The 15,497-nt window shown below is 34.0% G+C and overlaps 1 protein-coding gene across 5 annotated transcripts in view; it reads right to left on the bottom strand.

Moving 5' to 3' along the window:
• HMGCLL1 (3-hydroxy-3-methylglutaryl-CoA lyase like 1) overlaps positions 1–15,497 on the bottom strand; it is a 149,032-nt gene that overhangs the window by 68,422 nt on the left and 65,113 nt on the right. For all 5 annotated transcript variants that reach the window (XM_021665431.2, XM_021665434.2, XM_021665433.2 and 2 more), the window contains one exon: positions 2,104–2,167. In XM_021665431.2, coding sequence (XP_021521106.1) covers positions 2,104–2,167 — 64 coding nt within the window. The remainder of the gene's footprint in view (positions 1–2,103; positions 2,168–15,497) is intronic.

The following is a 15,497-nucleotide window of genomic DNA, read 5'->3' as shown; positions in this document are numbered from 1 at the left end:
TGCATAAAGGCAGCATGGTATTTTGACAAAGACATGGGTTCTGGAATCAGAAAGACCTAAATTTAAGTCTCAGCTTCCAGTCATCCTACTCATGTGACACTGGGCAGAAGATTAGCCTATTTAACACTCAATCCCTAATCTGTAGAATACAGATGACAGAACATCTTCTTTTAGTGTATTTTCTATGCCTTGCTTACTTTGTTTTAAAAACAACATGATAAGAGCAATTTAATAATAACATATTTGGTTTTAAAAGTGAAATAAGAATGTATAAAAGGGATTTGATACATAATCTGGCACATGATACGGATTCGTTCATTCATTTATATGTATTTTGTCAATGCCTGTTTTATGCCAGGCACTGTGCTAGGTCCCAGGATAGAATGGAGCAATGAATATTGACATGGCTCATGTTATTACAGATCCTGAAGTCAAGTGAGGATAGATCTTAGTCAACCCTGCTGAGGAACAAATCAATACTAGCTAAAGTAAGAATTTTCAAGCAAAGAAACAGGATTCTAAGAGCATGAGCAAAGGAAATTGATCTATATCTGTCAAGATTAGGATCTATGTGACAACTTGAATTTAAGTAAACTTTATTATAAAGTGCTTACTGACTTATGGAAGAGGGTGAGAAGGAAGGATCTGAGAAAAATGTTCCAGGAAGAATATTAAATTCAAATGTTAATGGGTTCCAGGCAGCTGACATATAAAATGCAAAGAACATTCCAGGTAGGGAAAAAGCTAAATGCAAAGGGCAGTGTAATGAGAAAGCAAAAACTGAGGAGGGAGGCGATGAGAGGAAGGACCAGAGGCTTAGACAGGGTAATCACAGTTTGAAGTAGTAATTTCAGAGAGAAGAGAGTTAGTTGAACTCAAAATGTATTAGGATGACACAAAAGGCCCCTTTAAGGTTTCTGGTCCTGAATTTTTCCTATCTGCCTGTTACATGACTCTGCAGTAGCACCTTAGGCATTCGGGTACAGAAACAGATCCTCAGCCGAGGTGTGTGTGGTTCATTCTTATGTGGTGCACAGTGAAAGGAAGAAAGCAAGTCTGCCCCTAAGCAGAGGTAGATCCAGGTTTTGTGGGCCAGGCTGAAGTTATACCCTTTGGAGGTATTCTTTAAATAGAAATACAATTGTGAAGGTAGATTAACAACAGAACCTTAAAAGGGTCCCATGCAAGTGAAAAACTACAAAATCTGAATTTTGTTATTTCATAGTATATGTGCCTCTGTGTGCAAGGGTCTTGTGTAAATAATAGATAAAATGATATCTTTCATTGGAAAAATCTGCAGTAAGTACAAATGAGTGCACAAAAGAGGAATGGCTTTAGCTGAACTGAAAGTTTATATCCTGACTAAATCTGGATTTTCTTATAAGGCAGTCTTCACTGCTTTGGTGACATTATTACTAAATTTGTCATAACTAACAACTTTAACAACAGGTGTATATTAATGTACTTTATATACCGATAAATTTCTGAGTCAGTCTAATATAATCTCAAAGATAGTACATGTATTCATTGACATTAATAATAAAGGACAGGAAGAAAATAAGCTTTAATAATCCGGGCCTTAATGACTATAATCTGTTGTAAAATTGTTCTGGAATAGCAGCAACTTAATCACAGCAGTAACATCTACATAATCATGAAAGAACAAAAACACAAAAGTAGTGTATCTACTCTGATATAATGGGCCAACGTATGCAGGAGAAAAAGAGGAATGCTACCTAAGAAACCAAGGCAAGTTTAAGTGTTTCTACACAAACTACCCGGATGTTCTGATGGAGATTGAAAAGCCCACTCACTACGTTACAGCCATAGAAAAACAAAACATATTTTTATTCCTTCCACCTTTGAGCAGCCAAATTATAGGACTCAACTGTCCCTTAACTTTGAAGAGTTATAGTCAATGTACAGGACTTCAGTGTTAAAATGAAACTGTTAGTTAAGTGATCAAACATGTCTTCAGGGCTCCTGTCTTAATCTATGGGTTCATGCTATGCAGATACAATAAACAGTAAGAGCAATAGCCCACTTTTAAAAATAATATATATCATGTTACCATAAACCACAAAAGCTGGAGATGTAGCTTACTTCTGTCACTTTCTGTGGTGTAATGCTTCCTTCATATGGACAGCCCAGAGCACAAGACACATACCTAAATTAAAAGTAGAGCCTTATAAATATGCATGTGGTAAATAAGCCATTTCCATTTTATAAAAATTAAGAATTAGCCAAAACTGCATAAAGAAAATTTATTTTGCACTATTACTTCATTATTATTTTTTCCTTAGACCAAATCAAATAAAGTTTAGGGCATTTTCAATCAACTCACATTTTTATCTTTCTATAATAATTACAATTTGATATACATTTTTGATGGCAGATGGAGATAAATTATAAGTGATTATCTGTGAAGTTACTCATACTGTAGCAACATATTAACATTCAAAGCAGAACATAGCAGTGAAATACATGGTTTTATTTAAACAATTACATACACTCAACTGTCAAATATCCGGGTCTTTAGAAACATAGAGGGAGATCATGTAGAAGACTAAGTGAACTTTTCTCTTTACTCCCATCTGGATATTTTGGCCTTATTTAGATACAGTCACTGATCATCTAAAAGTCTTAGAACTGGGCATAGCCTCAGAGTCTTTCTTTTCTCTCTCTCTCTCTCTCTCTCTCTCTCTCTCTCTCTCTCTCTCCCCCCCCCCTCCCCCACTCCCTCCCTCCCTCTCCCCCTCTCTCTCTCTCTCCCCCTCTCTCTCTCTTTCTCTCTGTCTCTGTCTCATGGGTTTACCTAAACCATTTCAAACAGAAGAGTGACTAGTGTGTACAGAAGGCTCAGAATAACGATATTCTCTAAATTTCTTTGGTAACTTATTCTAATATAAAAAATCAAGCCTTTCCTGCAAAGACAAAGATTCATTTCAATCTTGAATAATTAAGCTTCAGGAAAAGTGTTCTTTAGCTGTTTTCAGCTCAACATCGATCCCATTTTATTAAACTTACTTCAGAGATGTTTACAATTCTTATATTGAAATAATGCATAATGAGTCTCACATTTAGGAGTGAATGAAGCAAGCTGCATAAAAGGGAGAGGGTTGGTGGGAAATGAGGCTGGAGATCGAATATGTGGGGCCACAATATGAAAGGCTTTAGAAAGCAAAACCTTTGAATGCCATTCAAAGGGGTTTGGACTTTGAGATCACTCAAAATCACTTTAGACAGTGAAAATTATTAGGTAAGGTAGTGGCAAAATCAGATTTGTTTCTCAGAAATATAACTCTGTGGAGGCGCTGGAAGCAGATGACAGAGAAAAAATAAAGACAAAAACACAGGACAGTATATTTCCTTAACTCTAATATGCTATTGATCGGAAGATGCACTGTGAATTTCCTAACAGTCTTTGGAGTAGAAAACTAAAAACATATTCAATGATTCAGTACACAGCCATTGAGTCTAAGATGTAACCAAATTAGGTCACAGAAATTATGGAAGTGTTAAACTGTCAATTGACAATATGTTTTAGTATTAAATAAGTAGTTATATAAGCCACTCAAGCAGTTATGAGGGATAGGAAAGGATAAAGAAGGACAAATTCAAGTAAAATTTGAAAGTTATGCTGGACAGGAAGCTCATCCTTCTGCTATTCCAATCACCATAATAATCTAAGTTTATGCTTTAGGTAATCTGTACATTTAATCAAGATGTGTGAAAATAAAATGTTCTTATATGAACATAACACTGGAGAAGGTGGCTAAGGATGGAAAAGGAGGAACAGTTTTAATACACATGTAATGATTATAATAACATGCTAAAAAATAAATACATTGATTTTTGAAACCAAAACATCTAGATGTGAATAAATAGAAAATCCAAGCTATTCATTTACATGTTCTCCTTCTAAATGTGAAAAACAAAATAAGCATAACAAATCCAAAACAAAACAAATGTCTCCTGCATTTTCCAATTATTATTTGTCCACAGCTCCCACTTCACTGACAGAACCTTAACCCTCTATGTGAGCATTTTTGTTTTCATTCAAGTTTTCCCTCCAGGACGTTTCTGTGCCTATGTTTCTGAGACCTTCACACTCTGTTGCATTTCATGTTCATGTTCTTTTCTCTATCTTGTGAGAGAACATTGCTTTGATATTGTCACACATGGGGCTACTTTCTTCATGGTTAATTCTCAACTATGTTCCCTTAACTGTATGCTTTAACATTCTAAAGCAGAAGTTGGTTCACTAAGGCCCAGAGGCCAAATCCCGCCTATCACTCTTTTATAAATAAAATTGTATTAGAATACAGCCATGCCCATCTGTTTGCATACTTATCGATGGCTGCTTTTACACTACAGCAAGAGGTGAGTAGTTGCAACAGAAATCATCTGACCCACAACACCTAAAATATTATTGTCTGGACCTTTACAGTAAGCTTGCCAACCCTGTCTAAAAAAGTTAAGCCACTTTTCCTGAGTTTTGTGAAAAGGCCTCCACCGTCATAAAATAAACTGAATTATCTTCTTTGACAAGTGGCCAAAGTCAGCTTCTGGACTTCCGCTCTTCTCTAACAATCTATTACAATGGTTCTCAACCTTTGCTGCACAGAATCACCTTGGTGCTTTAAAAAAGACAAACACTGATGCTTAGGATATGTTCCAAAACAATTAAACCAGAAACCTAGGGAATGAAATCCGACCACCAATATATTGTTTTTTATAAGCTTTTCAAGTTCTGTTATACTGCCAACATTGAAAAATCACTCAACTATTAGCAATACTGCCTCACCTGGATTGCCGCACTGATTCCCAGTGTAAAAAGTTATATTACATTGATCTGACAGTATCCAATCTCAGGAATTTCCTCACTACTGTCCCATAACATTTTTGTTCAACTTTGCCTGGTGGTTAAGTTTTACCCAGACCCGTTCCAAATAATTTCTACTTTTCTGAAGCTGCAAACTCCAGTTGCTCCATTTATTTTTTTTCATCTTATCCCTCAATTCTGATTCAATGTTTTTGACTTAACTGAATGGTAGTTTTTTCCTAAGAATTTCCTGAATGGTAGAGTTGAATGGTAAGAGCCTGAATGGCAGATGTTGTAGACTGTTTTTTCAGCAGTCTTATTTCATTTTCATTCTTGAACAGTAGTTTGACTAGGTATAGAATTCTATGTTGAAAGTTATCTTGGCACTTTGAATATATTATTTCACTATATCTGGTCTCAGTTATTGCTAATAAGAATTTTTCCATCAAGCTAACTTTATGGTAATCAATTTTCTCTACTGTTTTTAGGATTATCTGTTTTTATCTTACCTGCATTTTACTATTAGCTATCTCAGGATTTGCTGTACTTATTCAATATTAACATTAATGCTTTTCCTAATTTCTAGAAAATTCTCAAGGTACTGCCTTTTGAACATATTTCTCATATCTATTTTCTCTGATTTCTCCATATGGAAATTCCTCTAGGCATTTTCTACTAACCTCACTTTTACAGTTTCCATTAATTTATTTTCTGGGCTTCATTCTTACAATTTTCTCAAATCTTAATTGTAAGCTAAGCTGCATGTACTCTACTGTTCAATTAATTCATTCACTGTTGTATTTTAATGAATATATTTCCATTTATAGATAATGCTTCATTTCATTAAATACTAATTTTGTGTTCTGTAAAGATCTGTTCTTAACGCTCTTCCTTTGCCTCTGTAAACATTTTATGTGGTTAACTTACAATCCCTTTTTCAGATTGTTCTGTTACCTTCTGTTCTGCTAAAGTTTCTTTCTGTTGTCTCCTGTGTTTGTTTCATTTGTCTTATATTAGTTTGTTTTCTCATGTGCTTTATAGTTGTTATTGAGAGTGTCTTTTCATGATAATTTTAGTTTCTGTAGGAATTCTTTGAGCATCTTGAGTTATTTTAATGATCCTATTGAAGGAATCCGATTGCTTTCTGCCCTTACCCTATGGAATTTATCAGTTTTTGAACAAATTTCAACCCTAATTTATCAATTTGGGTTTCCACCATTCTTATGTGTCATAAATCCACAACCCATAAAAATAGCTAGCATGGGTTTCGTTGATTTTGCATTGGAAAGGTGGTACCGCCAGACTCCAAGAAATAGTTCCAAATTCATACCTTTTCAGAACATCTAATTTTTCCCATGTAGACATTAAAATCTCATTACCACACCACTAAGTACTCTTTCTTGGATAGATACCCCCATATGCTTCTGTGGTATCAATGTACATGACTACTACATTTGCATTGATGAAATCTGAGACTTTTTTTTTAAATTTTCTGAGCTAGGTGATATGTTTTAAAAGTTATAAAATTTGTGTGTCTGTAATGAGAATGGAAAAGGGGTCTTTGAGTCAGCTAAGTCCTACATAATCCCTCTTGCTCACCATTACGCCCATTACCCCAGGATCAACCCCAGAGTTCCTCATGCATATTAAAAGCTTGATGCATTCATATAGCATATCTAGTTAAACATGTCTGAAATGGTCACCATTCCTATTTCTCTTACATAAACCTGTTTTCTCTGCATTTGCCATTTTAAAAAATGACATAGTTATTCTGAGGGTCAGCCCTGCTAAGTCACTTGATAGTCACCTTTGCAAACTTACTCAATAACCAAAAGTTAGCTGATTCTTCCCCTCCAGACTCCGTGGCATTCAGCCTCTGCCAGCAGCAGCTTGAATGTACAGAACCATTCCCAAGAGCCCTCTCCTAAGTGCTCTCCTTATTTCTAGTCCCATGTCTCTCCATTTTACTTCAATTTCTAATGTCAAAATTATATTCTTAGGGCATGGATTAAATTACATATTTTCCATGTTGAAAATATTTAATGGCTTGCTATTTTCTACTGAATAAACTGGTAATCTGTGAAACTCCAATCCAACTTTCTAACTTTCTTTTACTATATGTCTACATAAAAAAACTTTATTTCAATAAAAATAAACTTCTTTCTGTTACCCAAACATTTCCTGAGATTTCCCTTCACTCTGTCTTTGCTCTTTGTAGATTCCATGCCCTGCCTAAAAAAAATTATTATTTTGATTATGTTTTCATACACTCATATATTTTTAATGACTTCATTGTACTGGTACCTTCTTTATGAAGTTTCTCTAAATCACTCCAGAGATTAGAATTAACTTTAAACTTTAATAGTATGGATCGTTATCTCTCTTAATGTATTTGCTAGTTTGGGCAGTACAATAATTATTTTTGTACATAATTTATTTTCTCAGTCTGCTAAAAACTCTTTGAAGTTATGCTGAATTTTCATTTTCATAGCCCACATGGTATCAGAAGGCAGTATATTGTTTAAAACAAATACAGTCATCCCTCAGTGTTTGGGGGGGATTCTTCCTATATTCTTTAAATTGTCTCTGAATGACTTGTAATACCTAATGCAATGTAAATTCTATGTAAATAGTTGCTATACTGTATTTTTATTAGTATTTTAAATTTTTTTATATTTTTTTATTTTTTATTTTATTTTTTTTTTTGAGACGGAGTTTCGCTCTTGTTACCCAGGCTGGAGTGCAATGGCGCGATCTCGGCTCACCACAACATCCGCCTCCTGGGTTCAGGCAATTCTCCTACCTCAGCCTACTGAGTAGCTGGGATTACAGGCACGCGCCACTATGCCCAGCTAATTTTTTTGTATTTTTAGTAGAGACAAGGTTTCACCATGTTGACCAGGATGGTCTCGATCTCTTGACCTTGTGATCCACCCGCCTCGGCCTCCCAAAGTGCTGGGATTACAGGCTTGAGCCACCACGCCCGGCCTTGTATTTTAAATTTTTAAAAAATATTTTTGATTCATAGTTGGTTGAATCTCTAGGTGCAGAACCCATGGATATTGAGGGTCTACTGTACTCAATTGCTATTTCTTGTATGAATAAATACACAAATGTGTTAGTTAAAATGTAATTTTTACCTTCTGAATACTTGTCTAAGACATTCCTAATTTTCATAGTAAACAAATATGTAAGGGATATTTATGTTCTAAATCCTGTAGCCAGAAATAATAGCACATATTTGAGAGATCAGAACTTGGAACTCATTTTTTAAACATTATTCAGATGACATAATAATCATCAACCATATTGAAACTAATTTTACTAAAATTAACAAAAAACACAGCATTACAATAAATCCTGTGGAAGTAAATATGAATTGTTTTACTTGTGTTTGCGCTTGTTGAGGTCATTTTTAATAGTGTATAAAAATATGATAAACAAGACTTGAGACGTTTTAGTCTTTAATAATCTTAGCTAGAAGAACTAAATCATGAAAAAGAATTTACAGTTAGGCCTTATCCAGGCCCAGATTCTCACTATTATCCCATATTCCTCCAATCATCTTGGCAAAAATTGAAACAAAAAGTATAAGTAAAAGCCATGCATAAATGTCACAGACATTTGGAGTGGAGTCAATTATTGCTTATCCTCAGGAGAGGACAATGCCAGGAGTGATTAAATTACATGAAATCTCAAATAAGGGGAATTAAGGCATATAAACATAGGAGTTACTTCACTACATTCATGCAGAATACACCATCCCATAAGCAACACAAAATAACATGCCATTATTATTAAATGAATGAACAATACATTTTGAGAGCCTGTAATACATTTATCACTGTGGATAACATACAAATTAAAGACTATTTCTTAGCATCAAGGGGGAATTCTGCCAAGATTCAATTTTTGCTCTAGAATATTTGATTGATTTTATTTCTCCTAAGCCTACTATTAAAATACCATGTATTTAAAATATCTTCTGTATAAACTGTGATCTCTCTATAAATATGTGCAAAGTTTAGAAAAAAATTTTCGTGTACTTTATACATACTTCTTTTCCTAAAGCATATATGCCTGTTAGGTTAATGAATTAATCTACTTAGTTCCTGATGAAATTAAAAAGTAAATTTGTATTCAAGTTAGAATATTTTGGGGTTTTCTTTGAAAGAAAATGGCATAACCTCCTTCAGCAGTTCATCCTTGGAAAAGCTGCTCCATAAAATTTTTAAACATATGTGGGGCTAGGCTTAAAATTGTGTAATCTGCACAATAAATCCATTTTACCAGTGGCAAACTGAGCCTCAGGTAAATAAAATAGTTTGCAGAATACACATAGAATAAACTGCTAAACTAGGCTTTAAAATCAAACTGTTGGTCCAACTTGAAGGCTGGGTCTTTCTACTACATCAAATTAGCTGTTTACAATGAGAAAGCTTCTTTGTGTCAAGCTCAGATTCCCACACTAATTACAAGCTCAGTCCCTGTGAAGCCAGACATAGAGACTGGTTCAGACTGATTTTTACATTATCTTTACCTTGATCTTATTTTCTGTCATACCTTTTGAAACTTTCTATACCTTTTTGCTTTATTTGTCTTTTTACTTTAATTGATAAACTACCTCATTTTATTCTTTGTGTTTTTGCCTCTTAAAATGATGGATCCTTAGAGTAATTTTTAATTACATGGCCTCAGCCCCACCCATAGCCACGTGGAAAGGTGTTAGCGTCCCATACTGGTATAGTAGCCTTTCTTTATCTGAAGTTTCACTTTCTGCAGTCTTAGTTATGTGTGGTCAACCATGGTCTGAAAATAAGAAATGGAAAATTCCAGAATAAACAATTTATAAATTTAAAACTGTGGGCCACTCTGAATAGCATGATGAAATCTCATATCATACCATTTGAGATGTGAATCTTCCCTTTGACCAGCATATAGATGCACCCAGCCCATTAGTCATTTAATGGTTCTCTCAGTTATGAGATCAACTCTATCTCAGTACCTGTGTTTAAGAAACACTGATTTTACTTAATAATGGGCCCAAAGCCCAAAAGTAGTGATATTGGCAATTTGGATATGCCAAAAAGAAGCTGTAAAATACTTAATTTAAGTAAAATGGGGAAAGTTATCAACTCAAAAAAAAAAGAAAAAACATATTGTACTAGAGGTTGCTAACATCTATAGTAAGACTATAAAACTCCTATCCATAGAATTGTGAAGAAGGAAAAAATAAATTCATGCTGGTTTTGCTGTTGTACCTCAAACTGCAAAAATTACAGTGACATTATGTGATAAGTTCTTAGTTAAGATGGGAAAGCCATTGTGTGGAAGACATTAACAGAAAACAAGTTCTGACTGAGGATTGTGTGTTGTACCAGAAAGCACTGAGCCTGTAAGACTTCAGCAAGGGATCTCCTGAAACTGGTGACTCTAAGCCATTACTGCAGGTAGAGGATATTTACACAGATTCAGAAATAGGTTTGGACTCAAACATACAAAAATTACTGGAGAGGCTACATCTGCAGATTAAACTTTATTATACATATGTATGTAAAGGAAAAAAATAGCATATATAGGGTTTGGTATAATACTATCCACAGTTTCAGGCATCCACTGGGGGTCTTGGAATACATCTCCTGTGGACAAGGGGGACTACTCTAAGTGTCCTTTGGACAATTCTAACTGGGACCTGCATGGCAGACTCCCTGCTCCCCGAGCCCTCAAACTAAACACAATTCAACATCTGAATATGTTCCCAATGATCTGGGCCAGACACTTCAGGTAATGTTTCAGGTTCCATTTTATGATGATTTATATTGTTTGCTCTTCAGAAGAAATTTGTAAAACAGTCTCTCTTTATAAATAGCACGATTATGTATAAAATATTATTTTATTCACCAAATTAAACCAATTTGTAGTTTGAGACTTTTCTCGAAGTTGTGTATTTCCTGGCTTTTGACTCTGCCTCTAACTAGCCAAGCTCTCAAATTTTTAATGATCCACTTAAATCTCAAGAGACCTGAAACTTACATAACTGTGCAGTTTGTTCTCCTCTGTTCAAGAAGAAAGACATTTTATTTCATAGCTCCCATATTATATTTTATATACTTCAATGGCATGTCTGCTTTTGAAAACAATAATTAAGAAAAACAAAGCATCAACGTTAAATTCAGCTGCTAGAAACCAAACTAATCTTGCCTTTTTGATCTCGTGCTAACACTTTAATCGCCACTTTTTTTTGGCCTACCCACTCAACATGTTTAGCTTCTAGGTTGTCTGTACGGTTGATTGATGAGTCTAGAAGTGAGAACTTCGGAGGACTGGTCACATGAAATGACTGGTGAAAAGCGGATTCTAAACATCAGTAAATATGAGAAACTCAGTCTAATACGGCCATCTTCCAGCCCTACTTTAAAGAAGTCCTATATTTGGAGGGCTTGGTTAACAAGGATAACTTTGTTTAATTCAGATGTCCACAAATTTTTGAACCATGAATTCTCTCCTTTCCTCTACCTCCACCACTGTCTTAATTTTAATGTAATCCTACTCAACATATTGAGTAATCCTTTGGGAAAATCTGATCAGATATTTTCAAGGTAAAGCTCTGCACTTGGCTCATTTCAATCCCTAACTACATTTTTTAAAAATAAATTTTTGATTCAATTTTGAATTAATTGAAGAATGCCTAAGATTAAATCTGTTTTTTATTGAATTACATTAAAAAAGTTGAATAAAATTAAATATAAATTTACCTAATGCTTAGTATTTCTGAACTTTATTCACAGTGCTTCTTCCAGATATTCTTTGTGTTCCAATTTCCTATGAATGATGTTTATTTATTTATTTTTTAAATTTTATTATACTTTAAGTTCTGGTGTATATGCAGGTTTGTTAAATAGTTATACACTTGCCATCGTGGTTTGCTGCATCCATCACTCCATCATTTACATTAGGTATTTCTCCTAATGCTATCCCACCCCTAGCTCCCCGCTTCCTGACAGGCCCTGGTGTGTGCTATTTCCCTCCCTGTAGCCATGTGTTCTCATTTTTCAACTCCCACTTATAAGTTAAAACATGCAGTGTTTGGTTTTCTGTTCTTGTGTCAGTTTGCTGAGAATGATGGTTTCCATCTTTATCCATGCCCCTGCAAAGGAAATGAGCTCATCATTTTTTATGGCTGCATAGTATTCCATGGTGTATAGGTGCCACATTTTCTTCATCCAGTCTATCTTTGATGGGCATTTGGGTTGGTTCCAAGTCTTTGCTATTGTGAACAGTGCCACAATAAACATAGGTGTGCGTGTGTCTTTATAATAGAATGATTTATAATCCTTTGGGTATATATCCAGTAATGGGATTGCTGGGTCAAATGGTATTTCTTGTTCTAGATCCTTGAGGAATCACGATACTATCTTCCACAATGGTTGAAGTAATTTACACTCCCACCAACAATGCAAAAGCATTCCTATTTCTCCACATTCTCTCCAGCATCTGTTGTCTCCTGACTTTTTAATGATCACCATTCTAACTGGTATGGGATGGCATCTTATTGTGGTTTTGATTTGCATTTCTCTAATGACCAGTGATTATGAGCTTTTTTTCATTTGTTGGCTGCATAAATGTCTCCTTTTGAGAAGTGAGAGATAGATCTTTTTCTCACTTTTTGATGGAATTTTTTTTTTTTTTCTTGTAAATTTGTTTAAGTTTTTTGTAGATTCTGGATATTAGTCCTTTGTCAGATGGGTAGATTACAAACATTTTGTCCCATTCTGTAGGTTACTTGTTCACTCTAATGATAGTTTCTTTTGCTGTGCAGAAGCTCTCTAGTTTAATTTGATCCTATTTGTCTATTTTTGCTTTTGTGGCCATTGCTTTTGGTGATTTAGTCATGAAGTCCTTGCCCATGCCTTTGTCCTAAATGGTATTGCCTAGGTTTTATTCTATTGTTTCTAAATAAAAGTAAATTTGTACTTTTATTTAGAAAGTTTACTACAAATTCTTCAAAATGCTTTTGAAGAATTTGTAGTAAAGTTAATCTCATGATAAAAGCTTGTAAATGTTCAATTTTCTATTTCATGTGATGCACAACTCTGTTTTCATACTTATTAAATTCACTTTGTTACATACTTGTTTCACACTGACATCATATAAAATAAAAGAAAAAAGGATGTTAAAAATAATTTTAAATTATCGTAAGTGACTTTATGGACTATGAACATTTACCATTCAACCACAATCTGTGCTGAATTAATTTCACACCTAGGGACACGATTAACTTTCTTGAAATTACTTGTGTAAATTACAAATCTACTTCTTGCCCAGGTATGGCAAGGCATAATCTAGCAAATGAATATTTAATAACAAAAAGATATTAATGCTAATTTCATGAGAAATGATGAAATACATTCTTACTTAAAATGTCTACATGGAGGCTATTTAGACACAATTGCACAAACCCAGATTACAAATATTAACCGCTGCTTGGTATGTGTTATTCTTGCACACAGCAGTGCCAGAATAATATATAAAGTTAAAAATGTATAAACCCTTAAACAAACCATATGTATGAAAGAAAATAGCTTTAACAGATGTCTTATTTTAGAGTTTTATGTACCGAATTTTGGTGGCACATAATGATGATGGAATCGTTCTTCCAGACCTAGGCCTCAGTTTAACAGTAGAATTTGGAAAGGAATTTCTGTGGGCAGCTTCTTGCTGCCCACTTACAAGAATATGAAGCTATAAATGCAAGTGTTCCATAGAGGTAGATCATCCAATGGAAGGGATTTGATACATTTGTCATAAGAAATGCTGCCTACTAGTCACAGCGTACTTAAAAATGGAGCCCTAAATCGGGAGACTCATTATCTCACTTAATAACACTGGTATTATCTTCAGGATCAGGATTTGAGTCCATACTGAGATTCTACATTAGACGAGGAGAACATGAAACACAAACTCAATGCATTGTGACCTAGATGTTCTGGCTAACTCAGCAAGCAGGTTGCAAGTTTTTGAATAAATGTGTTTAGTTATAATTTATCTCTCAAAGGAAAAAAAAAAACAAAACAGTGTTTTAAGGGAGAATATTGTGCCCTGACTTCATGGCACTTAGGAAGATTGTCATTTTAAAGGATGAGAATTATATAGAGCTGAACTAGTTAAAAAAATAACTAAACACAGATTCATTACAGTTCTAGGAAAATCTGACTCCTACGTCCTCCTAAATATTAAGCACATTTTATTTTAAAAAATGACGAAAGTATGACATTATCACATCTGACAATTGTCTTTGTTTTTCTGTATCTAAAAGTAATCTATGCTTGTCTATATTAGTTAAATTACTAATTTGCCTTCAACCATTATCATTATTTCACATCTTTATCTGGAAATTAAAAAAATATTAACAGGTACAATTCACAAATACATATTTTAAAATTTTATATTTTTTAAAACAATGAATGAATAATTTTGTGTGGCTCATAGGAGTAATGTTAAATATGCTCTTCTTTGAACTTTCAGTATAAACTTTCAGAAGGTTAGTCATGAATCATATCATTCTAGGCCATTTTATAAGAGAAGTATAAAATGTAATTACATAAAAAACTTTCATGGGTTATGCTTTAATATACAAACCTGCTGACCTTGTAATTTTATAATTTCTATGTATAAGCATTTTAACCATGAAATTAATAATGGCAACTTACTGAGAATTTAATTTTTAAATTAACACTCTCACAAAGAGTGAGCATGTGATTAATATCACTTCAATAAAGAGAAGTTGGTAATCACTTTAGACCAAAAGTAATACATTCTGAACATCTTATATATTAAAGCACTACTTCATATCTTGAAGTATTTCCATTTTAAAAGAATCCTGGCAAGCCAGTAAATACCATTGATAAAGGGAAAATAATCACTTTTATCCCAGGCTTTTATTTTTCTTTGCCTTCTTAACCTTCTAAAATTTAGACAGTTAATAGAAAAATTACCTAGATGTTTAAAAATATGTCACATGTACTGCCCACTAAAAATAAAATCCAAAGTGCATACATTTCATTTTTCATTTGCATATAATGTATATGCACCAGTAGTTAGCTGACTCTGCATTTTATGTCACTGATTTGGCATGGTATCTTTTTACAATGTGTCCCAGATGTTATGTAAAGTTCTGACCATGTGTTCAAAATGTATACACATGCATGTGTTGTATGTGTGTTTCAGTGGGTGTGTGGGGGAATTTAACAATAGCCTTCACAACTCTAATAAAAGCTACTATTTAGACCATATGAAAGTTTACTATTTTATAAAATTTAAATAGTTTTAGTGAGCTTTTATAAAACGTGTACTACTTTATCGCCTTTAAAGCGGACAACTGATGACATAAATTTTCTGGATGATTGTCAAGTATATGTTGATGCAGCTGTTGCCATGCAAGACATGCTGAAGCATCTACTGCAGTTTCAACTAGTTGAGCATGGCTCTCTTCATGAAATAGGTACTAACGGCTTATGACTTACAGTGATGAATATCTAAAATATAGATTGCCAGTAAAAATAAAATCTTATTTAAACTTTGTAAGAATTGTGGGGAGGAAGAAGATATTTTCAACTATACAAATAGGTACTGAACTCAAATACTAAAAGGCACATTTCTGAAAATGAAAAGT

The sequence above is a fragment of the Aotus nancymaae genome, unplaced genomic scaffold (genome assembly GCF_030222135.1).
Source record: "Aotus nancymaae isolate 86718 unplaced genomic scaffold, 86718_ANA_hifiasm-v0.15.2.pri h1tg000040l, whole genome shotgun sequence".
Classification (NCBI taxonomy): domain Eukaryota; kingdom Metazoa; phylum Chordata; class Mammalia; order Primates; family Aotidae; genus Aotus; species Aotus nancymaae.
The sequence above is the reverse complement of the archived record's forward strand: the minus strand, read 5'-3'. Positions and strand labels throughout refer to the sequence as shown.